This window comes from Crotalus tigris, unplaced genomic scaffold (genome assembly GCF_016545835.1).
Source record: "Crotalus tigris isolate CLP2741 ecotype Arizona unplaced genomic scaffold, ASM1654583v1 scf7180000018368.3068619, whole genome shotgun sequence".
Lineage (NCBI taxonomy): Eukaryota > Metazoa > Chordata > Lepidosauria > Squamata > Viperidae > Crotalus > Crotalus tigris.
The window spans coordinates 333094-348355 of record NW_024096968.1 but is presented as its reverse complement, the minus strand read 5'-3'; the positions used below and the strand labels follow the sequence as shown (position 1 = coordinate 348355).

The 15262-nt window shown below is 39.9% G+C and overlaps 1 protein-coding gene across 7 annotated transcripts in view; it reads right to left on the bottom strand.

The window, feature by feature from the left end:
• PSD3 (pleckstrin and Sec7 domain containing 3) overlaps positions 1 to 15262 on the bottom strand; it is a 185849-nt gene that overhangs the window by 102999 nt on the left and 67588 nt on the right. For all 7 annotated transcript variants that reach the window (XM_039350975.1, XM_039350978.1, XM_039350976.1 and 4 more), the window contains 4 exons: positions 12610 to 12822; positions 12418 to 12498; positions 9447 to 9559; positions 4093 to 4151 (listed from right to left, as the gene is read on the bottom strand). In XM_039350975.1, the coding sequence (XP_039206909.1) occupies positions 4093 to 4151; positions 9447 to 9559; positions 12418 to 12498; positions 12610 to 12822 (466 nt within the window). The remainder of the gene's footprint in view (positions 1 to 4092; positions 4152 to 9446; positions 9560 to 12417; positions 12499 to 12609; positions 12823 to 15262) is intronic.

The following is a 15262-nucleotide window of genomic DNA, read 5'->3' as shown; positions in this document are numbered from 1 at the left end:
TCAACTGGGAGACAAACTCCGCACCAAGTGGAAGATCAAACAGGTTCCTGGCAAACCTAGCAGACAACTTTGTCTCCCAAAAAGTAGAGAAGGGAACTAGGGGATTAGCCATTTTGGATCTAATTCTCACTAACAGAGATGAAATGATAGACGGTGTTGAAGCCATAGGAACCCTGGGAGGAAGTGATCATGCAATATTAGAATTCAACATTATAGAAGCACAACCAATAGAACACAGTCAAACTAGAGTCTTGGACTTCAAGAGAGCTAATTTCAATAAACTTAGAGAGGGCTTGGGAAGGATTCCATGGATGAGAATCCTCAAGGGGAAAACAACTCAAGAAGCTTGGGAAATTTTGAAAAATGAGATAATAAAAGCACAGTCTAGCACAATACCAACAAAGAGGAAAAACAACAGCTCTCAAAAGAAACCAGCATGGCTGCATAAAGAACTCTCTGACAAATTGAAAGATAAAAAGGACAAGTATAGAAAGTGGAAAGAGGGGAACATAACTAAGTCAGAATATCAGCAAATAGCCCGAGCCTGCAAAGATGAAGTGAAGAAAGCCAAGGCTCAAAATGAACTAAGGCTTGCGACCAAAGTCAAAAATAACAAAAAAAGCTTCTTTCAACATGTAAAAAACAAGAAAAAAGTGAAGGAAATGATTGGTCCATTAGTGGGTGGAAGTGGCAAGAAGGTGACAAGCAACAGGGAGAAAGCAGAACTATTTAACTCATTTTTTGCATCTGTCTTTACACAAAGGGAAAAAACAGACCAACCTATCAAAAATAGTGCCATAAAAAACAAAACAGAAACACAAGTTAAGATAGGCAAGAAAATGGTTAGGGAGCACCTGTCCAGCCTAGATGAGTTCAAATCGCCAGGACCAGATGGATTACACCCCAGAGTTCTCAAGGAACTGGCAGATGTGATATCGGAGCCACTGAAGTATATTTTTCAAAGATCTGGAACACAGGGGAACTACCAGAGGACTGGAAAAGAGCTGATGTAGTTCCCATCCTCAAAAAAGGAAAAAAAAATGGATCCAGGAAATTACAGACCTATCAGCCTGACCTCAATACCTGGGAAGATCCTGGAAAAGATAATCAAACAACGAATCAACGAACACCTAGAGGCAAACAAAGTCATTACTAAAAGCCAACATGGGTTTGTCAAAAATAGATCATGCCAGACAAATCTTATTGCATTCTTTGACCAAGTGACAAAATTAGTGGATCAGAGGAATGCTGTGGACATAATTTACTTGGACTTCAGTAAGGCATTTGATAAAGTAGATCACAACCTACTACTTGACAAGATAGAAAAATGTGGGGTAGACAGAACCACCACCAGATGGATCCGTAGCTGGCTGACCGGCCGTACTCAGCGAGTGGTCCTCAATGGAACTGCATCTATATGGAGGGAAGTGTGTAGTGGGGTGCCCCAGGGCTCTGTTCTGGGCCCAGTACTCTTCAACATCTTCATCAACGATTTGGATGAAGGGATAGATGGGGAACTCATCAAATTTGCAGACGACACCAAGCTGGCAGGAATAGCCAACACTCCAGAAGACAGGCTTCAGATACAGAAGGATCTGGACAGACTTGAACACTGGGCACTAACTAACAAAATGAAATTCAATGGTGAAAAAAGCAAGGTTCTACATTTAGGCAAGAAAAACCAAATGCACAAGTACAGCATAGGTGGCACCATGCTCAATAGTAGTAACTGTGAGAGGGACCTCGGAGTCCTAGTAGACAATCACTTAAATATGAGCCAGCAGTGTGCTGCAGCTGCCAAAAAGGCCAACACAGTGCTAGGCTGCATTAACAGAGGGATAGAATCAAGATCACGTGAAGTATTAATACCACTCTTCAATGCCTTGGTAAGGCCACACTTGGAATACTGCATCCAGTTTTGGTCACCACGATGTAAAAAAGATGTTGAGACTCTAGAAAGAGTACAGAGAAGAGCAACAAAGATGATTAGGGGACTGGAGGCTAAAACATATAAGGAACGGTTGCTAGAATTGGGTATGTCTAGTTTAACGAAGAGAAGGACAAGGGGGGACATGATAGCAGTATTCCAATATCTCAGGGGCTGCCATAAAGAAGAGGGAATTAAGCTATTTTCCAAAGCACCTGAAGGCAGGACAAGAAGCAATGGGTGGAAACTAATCAAGGAGAGAAGCAACCTAGAACTAAGGAGAAACTTCCTGACAGTGAGAACAATTAATCAGTGGAACAGCTTGCCTCCAGAAGCAGTAAATGCTCCAACACTGGAAGTTTTTAAGAAGAGACTGGACAGCCATTTGTCCGAAATGGTGTAGGGTTTCCTGCCCGAGCAGGGGGTTGGACTAGATGACCTCCAAGGTCCCTTCCAACTTTACTACTATTACTATTATTATTATAATGTCCTACCCAAGTTTCTTTTTTTGTTTCAAATGTTACCGATTTTGAAGAATGAGATTAATTTAAACGAATGGCAGAAAGGTATTAATAAATTTATTTGGGCAGGGAAAAAACCAAGGGTAAAGTTTAAAATCATGCAAGATTCCCGTGAGAGAGGTGGACTCAAGGTACCGAATTTGAAATTATACCATGATGCGGTGGCTTTAACATTAATTAGTGATTGGGTAAATTTAACAAACTTGGAGATACTCCATCTGGAGGGATGGGACTTACTTTTCGGTTGGCATGCCTATTTAATATTTAATAAGAAAGTGGATCGGGTTTTTAAATCTCATATTATAAGAACTTCTTTACTTAGGGTTTGGAGAAAATATTATAAAAGTGATTTTAAAATACCACTATGGGCTATACCTTGGCATGCGATAGAGGGCATAAGGAGAGGTGTTAAAATGGATACGGTGTCTTATACACAATTACTTAGATGGGATGGACATAACTGGCAGTTAAAATTATTGGAAGAGTTAGTACATGAAAATATTACTTATTCTTGGTTTCAATATAGACAATTAGCAGATAGATGGAAGTTGGATCATAAGGTGGGTTTTCTTAGAGAAGATGAAAATCTTTTTAAGCAAGTAAAGGATCAAAGACAAACCCATATTAAGAGAATTTATGGGGTTCTAGTGGAACTGGATTCAGAATCAGAATTAATTAAAGATTGTATGATTAAATGGGCGCAGAATTTTGGAGAACCATTTCCACTGGATATCTGGGAAATTATCTGGGTGAGGAATGTTAAATTTACACAAGCCCAGAATTTAAGGGAGAATTTTTATAAAATGTTTTATAGATGGCACCTTGATCCACAAAAAATGTCTCTCATGTATCCTGACCTACAGCCTAAATGTTGGAGATGTGGTTGTTTGGATGCCACCTATTATCATATTTGGTGGTCGTGTAAAAATATAAAAGCTTTTTGGATTAAGATATGGTGGAATATTCAGAGAATCTTTAGAAAGAGGGTAAAATTTACTCCACAATTATTTTTGTTAGGTATAGTTACTGATTGCGATGCAAAGGAGGTTATATTGATGTTGAATCTGATCACAGCCGCAAGGTTGTTAGTAGGACAATACTGGAAGAAGGAATCTTTGCCTACCTTGCAGGAGTGGTTTTTTAAAGTATCCTACCTGGCGGAAATGGCAAAGATTTTGGCTTTCTTAAAAGAACAATCGCAAGAGAAATTTTTTGCTATTTGGGACAAATGGATAAAGTTTATACAATTTAAATTGGATATAAAAAAATATTATTTAGCTTTTTTATAATTTTTATTTTTATATATATATATATATATTATTGTTAATCCTTTTTATATAATTTTTTTTAACTTTTTAAATTAAGCCTATATTCTGCTCTGGGAAGCTCCGGGGGGGGAGGGTGTGGGTGGTTTGGGGAGGGTTGGGGGAGGTTTGTTTTGTTTTGTTTAATCCTGTTCTTTTTTGTTGTTGTATTGTTGTTTTCTGTTTTTTGTAAAAACTTTTAAAAATTTTTCAATAAAAAAAAAAAAAAAAGAAACCAAGCCTGCAATGCCTGGGCCCACTGAGCACAGACACCCCAGATATGCATCAGAAGACCATCCTGTAGTTTTGAGAAGTGGTGTTAAGTTTGCACAATACTCACATGGCCGTGAAGGTCAGTGTTAAGCAGCATCATTGCACATGTGAGGCAATGGACTCCATCTGTAGGATTAAAAACACCCAAAGCATGACATATAGAAAGCTACACAGGAAAAAAGAAAATCACACTTCCCACTTTTTCCGTCTGTTTAAGAACCATGCCAATTAAGCTGGAACCCCCTGCAGCCTAATTAACACTCTCCAAAGCAGTTTCCGTATAAAGACATACACAGCATTAATCAAGAAAGAGATATCTCATGAAATTAAATCACTGGTAGAGAGAGGAGGCCAGCCTGATTTTGTTTATTAGTGGAGAGCTACCCCATAAAAGTCATGTTTTGAAGAACCACCGCATAGGTGTTTATACCTGGTAGTAGCTCAGCTGCAGAATTTGATCATGATTCTGTTTTACTTTTTGCAATTGGGCCTACAATCCTGTTAAACCAGCAGGCTTAGCCAGACTCCGTCTAACTGAAACCATTTCCTATGAGACCAACTAGACCAGACATGTCAAACTGCGTGGCCCGTGGGCCAGATGCGTCACACCGAAATTGCGCCCACCCCATTGCCGGCAATGGGGAAAAGTCGCGATACATCGCACGACATCACATGATGTTGCGAGTTTCACATGCCTGAATTAGACTCTAGCTAATGTCATGATGCATACGGAAAATATGTGCAGGGTTTGCTTTGGGTGGTATAATATTTTTGTCATATCGGACCCTTTTAGGCAGCCTCCATGGACACTTCTGTCGGGAATTTGTCTCAAACATCTTCCCGGTTCTTCTTTGCTGTTTCCACATGTTATGTTTATGAAGCTACCAGCTTGAGTGCGCTTTATACATGTGTACTTGATTACAATCGTTCACGGTCTCTGCTTTTGCCTAAGGAGGTTCTCAGTTATCCAGGTCACGATTGTCCCAAAGGTGCTTTTTCAAAAGGCAACTGGATTTCTTTGTTCTTCCTTGAAGACGTTTCGTTTCTTATCCACGAAGCTCCTTCAGTTCTGACTCAGTCAGAATTCAATCAGAACTGAAGAAGCTTCTTGGATGAGAAGCAGAACGTCTTCAAGAAAAAACAATGAAATTAAAGTTTTTTGGGGGGAAGCAATAACAGGACATTGGTCCTACAAGGATATTAAGTGGAAACACTAAAAATTATCGATAAATGTAATAAAGATGTTTCTACTTAGTTGATAAAAATAAGAATTGTTTTTGCCCAATATGAGATAACAGATATTATTGGAAAGAGAGAGGAAATATTTGATGTTCTAATATTAGACTTAAACTAAAAATGTATGCATATTACTGAATTATTGGTTAACCCAGACAATGCCTGTAATAGTTTTGATTTATTAGAGGAGATACTGTATTATCAATTAGGTGGTTGAATATGGTGGGAAATAGATAACTTTTAGAAAACAGAGCAATATTATAATCAAATAGATAAGATGTGTAACCAGAATATTAGACTTTGGTATGAAAAGGGAAAAAGGAAAAAAGTTGAGATAAGGGAAACTTGTGGTCACCTAAACATAAAATACTTGGAAATCATAAATAATAGCGTTACTTTGAATATTGATGGGAAATTAAAGCCTGAAATAACAGGACATTGATTGTATATAAGGATTAAGTGCAAATGCAATTAAGATATTTAAGCTAAAAATTATTGATAACTGTAACAAAGATGTTTTTATTTAGTTGATAACAATAAGAATTGTACTAGCCCAATATGAGATAACAGATATTAATGGAAAAAGAGAGGAAATATTTGATGTTGTAAAGCAGCGGTTCTCAACCTGTGAGTCGCGGCCCCTTTGGGGGTCGAACAACCCTTTCACAGGGGTCGCCTAAGACCATCAGAAAACACATATTTCCGATGGTCTTAGGAACCGAGACACCACTCTTCTATCTCAGAGTTTTTCAACCAGGATACCGATCGAACATTCCAATGCCCACCCGCTGGGAAACCGATCCAGGCACTGCAGCAGAAGCCGCAAACTGTGGGGGATCCCTGCCGCCACCAGCAGAGCCGGCTACAATAGAGCACTAGCCAGCTGCTTCAACCAGGTGCCGGCAGCCTTCTCAGGATGCCTCACCCATTGGTGACATTGCCGCGCCACATTCCATGATGCCAGGGAATCCCCGCCCCGCCAGAGCCAGCCACAATGGAGTGCCAGCCAGCTGCTCTAACCAGGCACCGACAGGCCATCCTAGGGTGCACCAGAGTCCCACACACCACCTGGTAGGCTGCCATCAGCTGTTCTTCCTGCATGGCATTTCTGGCGGCCAGCTGCATGCTTCGGTGGCTGGCTGCGTGGGCCCCTTTCCTCATAGGAATGTGGAGCCCGCGGGGCTTGACAGCAACAATGGTGCCGCACACTCAGTAGCCACCTTTCAAGCACCAACCCCCGCCCAGCACTCATTGGCCATTATGCACTGCCTGTCGGGCGCAGCACGATTTCATCGGGCCATGGCAGCACCTCGAGGCAATCACCGACTCCTCAGCTCAGGCCGGCCACCAGTAAGAATTTATGTCCCTTGATTGATTGGCTCCCTCATTGTGTCCCTCCCCCACAGAAAGGGCATGGCTCTTATGCAGGCTTGCCCCCTCGTGGGGCTCCTGATTGGCCCTGCGCCCAGGTGCCCCACTCCCTGAGAAGTGCGGCCAGGAAGTCCCTTTCCCAGGGAACTGCGTGATCCCGGCGCTACCATAGGCCCCGCTGGCCGGGAAGGTGCACCGGAGTCCCGGCTCCCAGGAAGGCAATCGGCTCGCTCCTCTCCCATCGCCTGCTCTGCCCGGCTCAAGCCTGGCTGGAGCATCATTGGTACTTCGAAAGGTGGCCACTTCAAGGTCACACGGGTAGCCCTCGGCCACTCCCTCCCCCTCCGCACCTCCAAATCAATCCCCGATCAGAGAGAGGGTGGGAGGGAGGGAGAGAGGGAGAGAAAGAGAGAGGGAGAGAAAGAGAGAGAAAGAGAGAGGGAGAGAAAGAGAGGGAGAAAGAGAAAGAGGGAGAGAAAGAGGGAGAGAAAAAAAGGGAGGGAGAGAAAGAGGGAGAGGGAGGGAGAGAGAAAGAGAGGCAGAGAGAAAGGGAGAGAGAGAGAAAGAGAGAGGGAGAGAGAAAAAAGAGGGAGAGAAAGAGAGGGAGAAAGATAGGGAGAAAGAAAGAGGAAGAGAGAGGGAGAGAGAAAGAAAAAGGGAGAGAAAGAGAGGGAGAAAGAAAGAGGGAGAAAGAGAAAGAGGAAGGGAGAAAGAGAGGGAGAGAAAGAGAGGGAGGAAGAGGGAAAGAGAAATAGAGAGGGAGAGAGAGAAAGGGAGAGAGAGAGATGGAGAGAGAGAAAGAGAGAGAAAGAGGGAGAGAGATTAAATTAGTAACATGGTTCTTAAGCAAAATTACAGTTATGAAGTAGCAACGAAAATAATTGTATGGTTGGGGGTCACCACAACATAAGGAACTGTATTAAAGGGTCGCGACATTAGGAAGGTTGAGAACCACTTTTGTAAAGGGAGTGAAGCTATTTTCCAAAACGCCTGAAGGCAGGACAAGAAGCAACGGATGGAAACTAATCAAGGAGAGAAGCAACTAGAACAAAGGAGAAACTTCCTGACAGTTAGAACAATTAATCAGTGGAACAACCTGCCTCCAGAAGTGGTGAATGCTCCATCACTGGAAGTTTTTAAGAAGAGACTGGACAGCCATTTGTCTGTAATGGTATAGGGTTTCCTGCCTGAACAGGGGGTTGGACTAGATGACCTCCAAAGGCCCTTCCAACTTTATTATTATTATTATTATGGATCATTGCACAGTCAGCCAGATGTTCAGACTGGATTTAGCATTTTGTCTACCTATCGAGTCCTTACCCAGGACCTGGGATAGGCAGATGTGGATGTTTGATGGTATTACAGATATCGTCACAGGATGGAAGCAGTTCCTAGTAAGGCCGCCTTTTGCAATTGACTAATAGCGAATTTGTCAATGCCAATGGTGTTCAAGTGGTGCTCCAGTTGTTTTGGGATTGCACCCAAGAAGCCTATTGCTATTGGTACTACCCTGGCTTGTTTTTGCCACAGTCTTTCTATTTCTATTTGTAGGTCTTTGTATTTTGTTATCTTCTCCAGTTCTTTCTCGTCTATTCTGCTGTCTCCAGGCACTTATTATTATTATTATTATTATTATTATTATTATTATTATTATTATTATTATTATTATTATCATCATCATCATCAGATTTATACTAAAGATTTATGTACACTATTGAACTATTGATTAACCCAGTCATCACATTGCTTTTTAAATATCCAATTGTACAATGAGAAAATCAATAAAATATTATAATAAAAAAAAAGAAAAGAAAAAACAAAGAAAGTCCAGTTGCCTTTTGAAAAAGCACCTTTGGGGTGGCTTCTGTTTTTCCTCTTATCTCAATAAACTTTCCACAAGGTCAACTTCAAATTATGAAACATTCACAGCAACATTTGTGTGTGTGTGCACACGTTTGCTTTAAATAAAACAGAAGAAAAAAGAAAACAAGATCTGCTCTGCTGAATTTGATTCGGTGTGGCCTCCCAAATGTTTGGATACATTTGTATAATTAAAGCTATACAAGGAGGAAAACCTTACAAGCACATCGTAATAGTGATTCCCACCCATCAGGCTTGCCTCCTTAATCGGGCAATAAATGATGGACAGCCTCGGTGAAAGATGTTCTTTATGCAAATACCTGAAAAGGATTCTAGTGATTCAAGCAACAAACTCAGTGAATACTCAATTCCAAAAATAAATGAAAGCCATAAATATTTTATAACCGACTGGATTGCATTTTCACTCAGCTAGTTTGGGTTTATGGACATCTTGGGCTGGGGATGGCTTATCTTGGATTTCTGGGGTGGTCTAGTGTGTTTATAATATTAAAATAGTCACTATGAAGTCTGCTAGAGCAGAGGTTCTCAACCTGTGGGTCAGGACCCCATTTGGGGTCGAACAACCATTTCACGGGGGTCACCAAACAATGCAGTCCGCCATTTTCCCCCCTTTTCCTTAGCTGTGCTACTCCCTTTTATTCTATTGGCTTTTGAAAGCCAATAGAATAGACTCTCTTGAATAGAGTCTAATTCTATTGGCTTTCAAAGCCAATAGGAATTGTCCAGGCTGTCTCTGCCCTGCTGAGCCCGCCAAAAGTCCCATTCTGCAAACGGTGCTGCACCAGTTGAGTAGTCCTCGACTTACGGCCGGTTGAGTAGTCCTCGACTTACGACCGGTTGGGGGTCGCGGCATTAAAAAGGTTGAGAACTACTGTGCTAGAGTAAAAGTGACAATAAGACAAACCTATCTTAACACTGAGAAAGGATTGTTACCTTGTGTGGAAATAGCACTGGGGTTGCATTGGAGGTATCTGCTGGAGAAATGAACTAGAACTCTCTCTCTTTCCTGAGTTTCTCCGATGAGGGAAAAAGCTTTAAAAAATGTCCTAAAAAAGAATTTAAACGGGGAAAAAGCAATGTCAAATTACTCCTATTCCAAGGTTATGAATTAAGGATAACTTTTTCAGAATTGAAGATAGCTTGAATGAAGCACGTGTCATCCCATGTATGTATGGTTGCAGTTATTACTGAGTATGTTACAATACAAAACCCTACTACTATTTAGCTACTAATCCTACTTAAAAGAAAGATGAGGTATGTATTTTAAGATTCTTTAAAATCTACTGCCAATCTATAAAATATTTGCTAGTTTATGCTAGCAAATACTTGCTAGAAATATCTGTAGGTATAGCAAACATACAGTAACCTTTGCTATAATTTCTAGGACTAAGGAATTGGAGGAAAACAAGAGGAAAAGGAGAGATAGGATTAGCTATTTTCTTAAACATGATTAAATGAAATCTCTATGTCAGGGGTTCTCAACCTTGGCAACTTTAAGACTTGTGGACTTCAATTCCCAGAATTCCTCAGCCAGCAAAGCTGAGCAAAGCTGGCTGAGGAATTCTGGGAGTTGAAGTCCACAAGTCTTAAAGTTGCCAAGGTTGAGAACCCCTGCTCTATGTGGATATAGTTTTCCTTTGGCACTGGGCTTAATTTAAATGTGTCTTCCAGCAGAGAGCGTGCATCCTGAAAAAAACATGCCTTCAAGTCTATCAACCTACAGCAGTAATGTTTTTTTTTTTAAAAAAAAAAAAGATGCAGCTGTCATCACTTTTCAGTTTTCTCTTCTAACTCTTTCACAGCCCTGCTGTTACTTCTTGTTCTTTCTCCTGCCATTACCTCATGCAACTGCACAATCAACTTTTTCACAAAACCTTTTAAAATAAACACGAACAAATTACATAGGAGGTCCATCCTAATTTGTGGCTATTTTAAAGAAGGCACATGTGGAGGCAGGACTACATCCTACTCCAATTCAACTCTGATGGCTGCTTTCCAAGGCCCATGTCACATTCATTTCTCCCTGGATGTAACAGGAGAAAATAGAACTTTGTGGTAAAACAGGTGCAATTGTATATTGAAAGTCTCTCCTATAATTTTTGGTATCTGCAGTTCGAATGATCTAGTAACAACAGATGAGAAATACTTCTGCCTGGACAGTTGTAAGAGTTAAAATAATTCAGAAAGTGGAGGAGGAAGAGAAGAAACGGATCTCTTTATCTTCTAGAATTCACTTTGAATCAAAGTAATACTAAAAAAAATCACAGACCACTTGATTGCAGACTTTTAATGGGATACAGGCATTGAAATATCTGTAGAATCCTTCATAGGAAAAGATAATAAGAACAATTTCCTCTGATGGCTCCCAAAATACGGTTCAGTGCACAAGACTGTCAGATGGATCATTATTGTTCAAGCTAGGCAATCAAACTAGTATTTTACACTACAAATCTGAATTAGCTCAGTAAGTTGAGTTTTTCCCAGAAATGATTCCAATTACTTCTCACCATGACCATGAATTTTATGATTTTTGTAGTTTTATATAGTGTTTATGGTTTTAAATTGTTGTAATGTTTTGCTATTTTCAACTGTTTGAAAGCCACCCAGAGCCAAATATTGAGCTAGGTGGCTAATCAGTACATATTTGATAAATGAATAAATCAGTGTTCCCCAACACTGGCAACTTTAAGCTATGTGGATGTCAACTCCCAGAACTGGGGAATTCTGGGAATGGAACCTAACACAACTTAAAGTTGCCATGAATGGGAAATATTGAAATAAAAAAAAAATGAACGATTTTTTATCCTAAGCTAGAAATGAATGTGTGTGTGTGTGTGTGCGTGTTTATGTATGTGTATATGTGTATGCTTGTGTGTATGTTTGTGTATATGTGTATGTTTGTGTGTATGTATGTGTATATGTGTATCTTTGTGTGTATGTATATGTGTATGTGTGTGTGTGTGTGAGAGAGAGAGAGAGAGATTGAGAGGAGGCAGATGGCGCTAATGAGTGACAGCAAAAGACTTGGAACCAACATGGACAGGGACGATGACAGCAAGAAAAAACAACCAGCTGAAATGGTAGCATCGCATATGCAAATGTCAGAAAAGTAGCAAGATGACTGCGTGCAGCAGAACGCACACTCCACACAGGCGGGGCGCAAGGAGAGGAACAGGGCGCCAAAATTCAAACAGCTGTCAAAAAGCGTGATGGAAACAACAGAGCAATTAACTATGGGGGAGGCGGGAGCCGAATAGACTGGTAACATGCTCGCTAGCCAAATGCTTGGCATTACAGATACTATAAGAACGTGATTCTCAATCCTGGCTACAACTCTGACGATGTCAGCAGACGCTGACGAAAGCTAAGTTTTTAAATAAATTCTTTAGTCTTGGTGATCTGTGTTTTAGTTTTTGAATACGAATATACCCGAGACTCGTATCTTCAAAACGATTTTTTATAGATAGATAGATAGATAGATAGATAGATAGATAGATAGATAGATAGATATGATGTATGTATGTATGTATATGTATATGTATGTGTGTGTGTGTGTATATATATATGTGTGTGTGTGTGTGTGTGTGTGTACACACACACACACACACACACAGTATGTGTGATATGAATTAATGAAGGAAGGAAGGAAGGAAGGAAGGAAGGAAGGAAGGAAGGAAGGAAGGAAGGAGCAAAGGAATGGCACCTGAAATGAGAATTCTGCTCCCAGGCATTTAAAAGACTTAAAATGGACCTAATTATATACTGGTTAAATGTATGCAAATGAAGTGGATGCTGGCACAGGTTTAGCACTAGTTTACCCATGGTGCAGCATCTAGACACACATAACTTAAGTATAGCATTTTACTTGGATGAGAAATGATACATGAAAATACTCTCTTCTTACCTGAGAGAGTAATCCAAAGACATGCCCGTGAAATCAAAGAACTTGAGGTATTCTTCAGCTACCAGCTTACTAAACTCATTGCTTCAACAGAAAAAGAAAAGGCATAGATCAGGTTATTAGGAAATCAACTCAGATGCATTCTCATAACATTCTAAGGATTCAATGTTAAAGGCTGAAAATTGGAACACACACTTTTTCCCCAAATGCTTTGCCACGTCAGATCGTTTGAACCTATCCAGATGATAGAGGCGCTTTGCCAGCCTCCGCGCAGCCTCCACGTTGCCACCGGTTGTGCCATTGATGAGGTCCTGGCTCAGGTTTTCATGTCCCTCTTTTTCCAGAATATCATGGCTGCCCATATCCCCTGTGGCATCTAATGGTGTAGTACATTCCAGTCTTGCATTGCTATGAAACAGGAGAGAATATTAACAGAAGGAACAAGAGGAGAAAACAAAATTAATGTTATTTTAAGTGCAAATCATTTATGGCAACAAACAAATAACAGATTATTAGAAAGCTTTCATTACATTCTATGCACAAATTAAAATGGACATAGTACACTTCTCTTGCAACTACAGAAATGAATGGAATTTTCCACTTTCTCATTTTAAGGCAGTGGTTCTCAACCTGTGGGTCGGGACCCCATTTGGGGTCGAACGACCATTTCATGGGGGTCGCCAAACAACGCAGTCCACCATTTTTTCCCCTTTTCCTTAGCTGTGCTACTCCCTTTTGTTCTATTGGCTTTTGAAAGCCAATAGAATAGACTCTCTTGAATAGAGTCTAATTCTATTGGCTTTCAAAAGCCAATAGGAATTGTCCCAGGCTGTCTCTGCCCTGCTGAGCCCGCCAAAAGTCCCATTCTGCAAACGGTGCTGCACCAGTTGAGTAGTCCTCGACTTACGACCGGTTGAGTAGTCCTCGACTTACGATCGGTTGGGGGTCGCGGCATTAAAAAGGTTGAGAACTACTGTTTTAAGGAGACTTTCTGAGACAAACTTCCTAGACTTCTTTTATTTTTCCTTTCAGCTACTATTTCTAAGTTCAGAAACCTCAAACCTTAATGTTAATTCAGAGATCTTAATAGAATTGCTGCCCAAATTTTAGTGCACCATATGTTCAAAAACCCGGAAACCTTGTTGTAGGTCTCAAAGCTGTAAAAGAAGGCGGGTAAAATAGTTGTGAAGAGACTAGTCTTGTCAAAGAAATTTATAAAAATTTTGAACATCTGCACACATAACTCTTAATGAAAGCCAAAAAAAATTAAATACAGTCTGAAAAAGAAAATTCTTCATGGTGTCTGTTACAGTTCCCGTGTTTTAAATCCAAAACTTTGTAAATAATAAATATTTTGATTAGGTATGATCACCATAATGTATTTCGGGTGCTAAAATTCTGTGCAGCTCTTTTCATTATAAGATGTGACTAATTTTTTAAAAAACAAAACAAATGCAAGAATTAAAATTAGGAGTGTGTGAAACATTTCATTTTGACCTATCTGAAGTGTGAAATTTTGTGACGTCCCATTTTGAGTGTAAAATCAATATTTTTCAGACAAAAAGCGGCTTCATGCTTGAAACGTGATGCTTCACAAAATCATCTTGAAATGGGTGCAAACATTTTGCACATTCCAAGTTATAAAGCCTTTAATTAAGTAAATAGTGCCATCAAGCTAAATTTAGTAAACTCTTCCCAGCTGAGATGACTTTATTTAATTTATTAAGCTTAACATATTTATTTAGAGCATTTATACCTCACGCAAGGGTTCCCAAAACAGCTTGTGCAACCATGAAAATACAAAAGAGACATTGTCGAAGGAAAAAGACATGGGAAGGAAAGAGACAGCAAAATATCTCAGGGATATGTTCTTAAGGTTTCATCATTACTATAACGGCCAACTATGAGAAAAATAATTTGTTCAGGCAAGCCCAGATGATACTATCACCCTTATGGAAAAAGTCATCTTGTTTTACTCCAGCACCACTCAGCAATTTTTTTTTCAGTTAAACACACATTTATTTATTTATGAAACTTACATACTGCTCCATTTCTAAAAGACTCTAGGTTTTACCCACTATAAAGGTATCATTATCTTCAAGATTGTCCCAAATGAAGGGACACTTTTCGATCAAATGTAATATAAACGAAGACTTTTCTGGTTCCAATCTGGGACTCTATATATTCAAACAGCTTTATTTCAAATTGTGGAGAGACCTAATTTTAAAACACTTCTTATTGTAGTAAAAGCCAATACGGTGCAATAGTCTCCATTAAACATTACAACACAGGAAGAAGAAATGCGATGGCACACTATGAAAAAGCCATCTCAATGATAGCTGCAATGAATCCATCAAATGTGCTGCTGCTATGAAGTATTTTTCACAACCTGTTTCATTTTTATTGCTTTATAGCCCTCTCGTTGGCATAACTACTTGATTAAGTGTGAATCGTGTGATAATACAATGACTGGTTTTGAAACATAACCGAAGCACCCTATCTGGAAAGTGTTCTTAATAGGCCACTACCACCACCACTACCACCACCACATCTTTGATGTGTCACAACATTTAGACATATGGTCAACAGCATACCAAAATATAGGTTTTTCTGCAACAAATGTGATGGCCTCAGGGCTGTAAGGAGAGCTGGTTCATACTATTCCTTTATTAGGCATATGGGTAAAATGGGGAAGAAAATATAAAACAGATATACATATATGTCATGAGGGGTCCTTGATGCTCTCTGAGCTTGCTCGTTTTCTCACAGACATTTCATTATCCTAACTAGGTAACATCATCAGTGCTAGTAAAGAGCAAGCAAGCAAGCTCAGAGAGCACAAAGAACC